Below are 5,351 nucleotides of genomic sequence, written 5' to 3' on the forward strand. Positions count from 1 at the left end.
ACTGGGGCACTTGATCACGTGTCTCCCAGGTACGTCGATGCCACGGACGCTTGTGTCTGCCGTAAGGGCTAGTGAGAAAGGGGTTGCGGCGATTAGGTAGAGGAAGAGACTCAGGGGGTCCCCTTGCCTCACTCCTCTACCCACAGTGAACAGCGGGCTTTGGTGTCCATTAACTAGAACATTCGACTGCGCGTTTGTGTTAAGTGACTGAACTAGTTTTACAAAGTGTTCAGGGAAACACATTTTAGTCATAACCGAATAAAGCCATTCATGGTCAACTGAATCAAAAGCCTTCTCGAAGTCGAGCGAAATAATGAAAGCATCTGTGCCCCGCTCTATCGCATCACAATAGAGATCTCTCAGCAAAACAGTGGCGTCGGCAATTCGACGGGCGGGCGCAGCAAATTGTTGGGGGTGCAAGACCTTGTCCAGGAGCGCGCGCATGCGATTTGCCAGAATCTTGGTGTAGATTTTAAGGTCAGTGTTAAGCAACGAGATCGGGCGGTAGTTCTTCAGCAGTGTTGTGTCGTTTTTCTTATGGATTAGAGTAACTGTGCCACGTTTCATCTCGTCCGGGACGGTTCCCGACGAGTGTATCGTATTAATGACGTCAGTTAAATCCTGGCCAATGATACGCCAGCACGAGCGGTAGAACTCGACGCTGACGCCATCGGGTCCAGGGGATTTCCCCAACGACATTTGCATAATTGTGTTCAGCACTTCCTCAGCCGTTATGGGCTTACCTAGTGTATCATCATTCGAGTCAAGTTTAGGGGTGACGTGTTGCAGGAAGTGTTGCTGAGCTGCTGTACATGTAGGGCGTTTCGTGTAAAGTTTACTGTAAAAGGTGTGGGCGATGTTAAGCATCTCGTTAGTGTTTTCCGTGTGGCGACCGGAATCATCACACAGTTTAACAATACCAGTATTAGATCTATGTTCAGTGAAACGCTGAAAGAACTCCTTGGTACCCCGATCACCGCGGTCAAAACAGGAAGCTTGGGATTTTAAAATTTTGGCGCGAGCAGATTGTCGCTGGGTGTTGGCCGAAAGGCGTTTTAAAGAGAGGTATTCGGGGAGGAGGGTAGGGTCCCTTGCCAATTGCCCCCAAATAGCCGTAACCCTTTCCTCAAGCTGTTTGGCTTCCGTGTTTGCCTGTTGTCTGTTCTGTTGTGAGTGTGCTATGTTCATTAATTTAATGCGGTGTTTCATGTCGAGCCACCAAGAGAATTTATCCTTGAAGCAGGGGACCTGTAGCGTTCGCCACAAGGCCCACCTGCGTTCAAGTTCCTCCTGGAAGGCGTCTGTTGTGTAAGTGCTAGTGTTATTCTTCCAGATCCCCTTCCCCCTAGGGGGCTGAGGCTCTGTCCGAATCTGTAGTGTTATGATGTCGTGGTCTGAAAGTGAATTTTGTGTGCCAAATTCCGAAATGGGGTGCACATGAGGTGAAATGTAAAATCTGTCTAGACGTGATTGAGTGTTATGTTGTCTACGTGTGTAAAAAATACGGTTGCCGTACAGCTTTCGGAAGGAATCCGACAACTGGAGGTTCTCAACAAGGGCGATAAGACCTGACAACTTTTCGTTACTACCACGTAAGGGGGGGAAACGCTCAAGTATCGGGTCCTGCACACCGTTGAAATCACCGGCCAAGAGAGTGGGATGCCTCGAGTAGGTGTAGGTATAAAGGGAGTCGAAGAAAGCATTCCTTAAGGGAGTGCTTTCGGTACGGTTAGGGGCATACACGTTTACGACGTGTATGATTGAATGGTAAAGTCTAATGTCGGCAGCCAAAATTCTACCGTTCCCATCCCCAGAGTGAGAAACAAAGCTAAGGGCGTTATGCTTTAGCAAGATCCCGACTCCGTTCTCCGATCGGGCCCCCGAAAGAGAAGACCAAAAAATCGCTTTATTCGGCTCCCATTCGACGCACCACCCACCCTCCGTCACAGGAGAACTATGCGTCTCCTGGAGGAGAATGATGTGGGCGTCTAACGACCGGAGGGATGACAATACAGCGGATCGCTTAGCTGGATCGGCCATCCCCCCGACGTTGAATGTGGCTATTTTTAGGAAATTCGCCATGACTATTGATATTGGCGTGTTACAACGGTGTATCAAAAAAAAACGCTTCTAGTCCCTAAACGGTATAGTTAAGAGCGTGCATGGGGAAAAACGTTTTACACTCAGAGCATTGGCTACCTTGCCCATCCCCTAACGGATGAGCATGGCCACACGAGCATTTAATGTAGCACTTTTTACAACCCGGGCAAGTTATGGCTTCTCCCTCTTTAGATAGAAGCGTGTCCTGCCCGCACTCACACGAAACGATATTGTGAAAATTTTCAAAACAGGCCCGCTTTCGGTCATCGCCAGAGTTCGACGACGACCTATCACGCTTATTAAGTACCGGTACCTTGTCCTCTCCGCTGGAGTCAGAGAGGTCTCTTGCAGCTTCCAAAAGGTCTTCGAGGATTCCCTCTTTCAGTTGGATTTCCTTCTCTTCGGCCGGGTCGGCCAATAAATCCACTTCTTTGTCTTCAGCCGGGTGGGCCAATAAATCCAAATCTTTGTCCAGTAAATCCAAGTCCGGATCCTGTGTTGGCGGGGAACTGGGCCCTGTTTTCCCGCCCGTAGGGTCGGGGGCACCCGAGGTACCACCCTCAGGATCAGGTGTGGGCCCAGATTTCCGCGGGGTTTGCTTCTTTGTCGCCCCGGGTTTCTTGGCTGCGGCACCCGAAGTGCCTCCCGCGCTCTTCTTTGGTTTCCGCGGCGGGTTTCGTTGTGGCCTTGGGCCAGGAGGGGCGGGGGCACCCGAGGTGCCGCCCTCCGGATACTGAAGATCCTTTCCTTTGTCGGGGGCACCCGAGGTGTCGCCCTCCGGATACTGAAGATCCTTTCCTTTGTCGGGGTCACCCGAGGTGACGCCCTCCGGATTCTGAAGTTTCCCATTGTCGGAGGCACCCGAGGTGCCGTCCTCCGGATACTGAAATTTCCCATTGTCGGGGGCACCCGAGGTGCCGCCCTCCGGATGCTGAAGTTCCTTGTTGGCCTCTGTTGTTAGAGGCTCCAGTGCCTGTGCAACCAGGGTGCCTGTCTCGGTGGCACTGGACTTCAGGGGGTTGGCATTCGCGTTGCCGCTTTTCTTTCGGTTTCGGTGCCCCTGGACCACCTGAAAACCGTCGTTCTTCTCCGCCCGCACCGGGGTGGAGGTAGCCGAAGGTAGAGGCGGGCCCTCGACCGCTTCCTCTACCGAGTTTTCGGGGGTGTTTTCCCGGCTTTTGAGTGCCTCGCACTCGTCACGCATGTGCCCAAACTGGCGACATACGAAGCACTGCGGTGGTTGGTTGTCATATTCAATGACAAAGGCCAAACCACCCAGTCTGATTTTCGGACCAATTGGGCTTTCCTTGAGGTCAACCGTTTTTGTGTCGAAGGTTCGTTTGCCATCGTACAGGCCCCAACGATCCTTGACCTTCTCGTGCTTCTTGACCTCTCCGTGCTTACGTTCGATGTATGCACGGATTTCCTCGTTGGAGTACCTGGGTGGAACCTCCTTCACCCAAACCCGGGTCCACTCCGAGTCGTAGAGTTTTGCATACTCCACGTTGGGGTGCGACCCGAGTTTCCTTTGCAGCGTGCGCGCACCCTCCTTGGTGCGGCACGTGAAGTCCGTGAGCCCTCCACGGCGCTCGACGATGCCTTCGAGCTCCTGCGCCGGAAAGTTGACCTTTTTCAACAGTTCATAAATGAACTGTCGAGTCTTCCGGGCAGGAAGCTTGGCTAGTACTTCAGTCTCCCGACTGAAAGGTGGAAGGTTGCGGCTTGCAACGACATTCCACGCCTTGGCCATGGTCGAAACTCGTTCAAGCGGAACGGTGAGTTTCGACGTTAATTCTCCTTCAAAGGTCGACCTTGCAGCAGGAAGGTTCGACCGTGACGTCACTAGGTCGAAATCGACTTCGACTTGCTGTGACGACGTATCAGCAGTTGGGCCGGCGCCCTGCACGCTGGGTGACCGACTGGTCCTTTCCACGCAAGAGCCCTGAAAAGGGCTGGGAGCCCCGGACGTTCGTCGGTCTGGGATGGGGGTGGGTGGAGAAAGCGGGCCGGGGTGTCGTGGGTGCTGGTGTCGAAGGTTTGGGCTCTGCCTTACCGGGCTGGGGTCGCGCTCGGGGGCAGGCTTGGGGGGGCACAGGCCTCGTGTCCACAAGGTGACGCACGAGGTGGCCGGGGTAGCAGGTGGGGAGTCAACTACCCTTTGTGGTGAACACACGGGGTAGTTCGGGTAAGAACGTTTGCGACGGCAATAGAAGTCCGCACAAACGTTAGGCCTAACAGGGGTGGAAACAGTAGATGGGGTAAACGCACAGGGAGCCGAAATGACTTCTATTCGCGCCAGTTCCACGTGTAAATCTATTGACTTAACTTGCTGATGGCACGGATAAGGGGCAATCAATATAATACTGATGCTTACCTTATTCACATAGAATACTGTTATAAGGTAACAGGCGGCTACCTGAAGCCCGTACATGCTTCATTTCAAGACACGGGTTATTTTTACGAGTGAAATGGCAAGAAAAAAATCCCCAGTCAGTCGGTGTCGCGCATGATATGTCCACTAGAGCAAAGTAGTGGCCAAAACAATGTGATACTAACTTTGTGCAGTGCTACTGTAACATTGTGGCGTGTTTTCCAATTGCGCAGACCTGTTCATGGTGACTTTATCCGGAGCATTGCAAGCACATAGGTGTGGTAGCCACCCGGTAATTACCGGGTTGGCTCCGGCGCGACTTGCTGGGGCCTGCAGGTCTGGCATAATTACCGAACATAATTAGCCGACCAGTCCGTGCAGCTGTGCGCTTCAGCTCAACTTCTGGATCACGGGGAGCCTCATTGGCGCCCCCACGGCTTTGTGTAAGGCCCAGCAACACTTCTAATGGGTAATAAAAAAACAAACCTACCAACCAACCGTCCGCAGCGTTAGGCAACCGATTTGAAATAATTAAAGTCGAAAAAAGTAACACCGAAGTGTTGAAATCGTGAAATCTTACCTTATTCAAATAGAATACTGTTATAAGGTAACAGGCGGCTACCTGAAGACCGTACATGCTTTATTTCAAGACACGGGATATTTTTACGAGTGAAATGGCAAGAAAAACATCCCCAGTCAGTTGATGTCGCGCATGATATGTCCACTAGAGCAAAGTAGTGGCCAAAACAATGTGATACTAACTTTGTGCAGTGCTACTGTAACATTGTGGCGTGTTTTCCAATTGCGCAGACCTGTTCATTTTGAGTTTATTCGAAGCATTGCAGGCACATAGGTGTGGTAGCCACCCGGCAATTACCGG

At 52.0% G+C, this 5,351-nt stretch overlaps 1 protein-coding gene across 1 annotated transcript; it reads right to left on the reverse strand.

Moving 5' to 3' along the window:
* Window positions 1–2,137: 2,137 nt before the first annotated feature.
* On the reverse strand, window positions 2,138–4,645 carry LOC145232374 (uncharacterized). The gene has a single exon (XM_080096986.1). The coding sequence runs from the start codon at window positions 4,529–4,531 to the stop codon at window positions 2,138–2,140; it is 2,394 nt and encodes a 797-aa protein (XP_079953112.1). The 5' UTR covers window positions 4,532–4,645.
* Between the last annotated feature and the right edge of the window lie 706 nt (window positions 4,646–5,351).

This window comes from Phallusia mammillata, chromosome 6 (assembly GCF_965637545.1).
Source record: "Phallusia mammillata chromosome 6, kaPhaMamm4.hap1.1, whole genome shotgun sequence".
NCBI lineage: Eukaryota > Metazoa > Chordata > Ascidiacea > Phlebobranchia > Ascidiidae > Phallusia > Phallusia mammillata.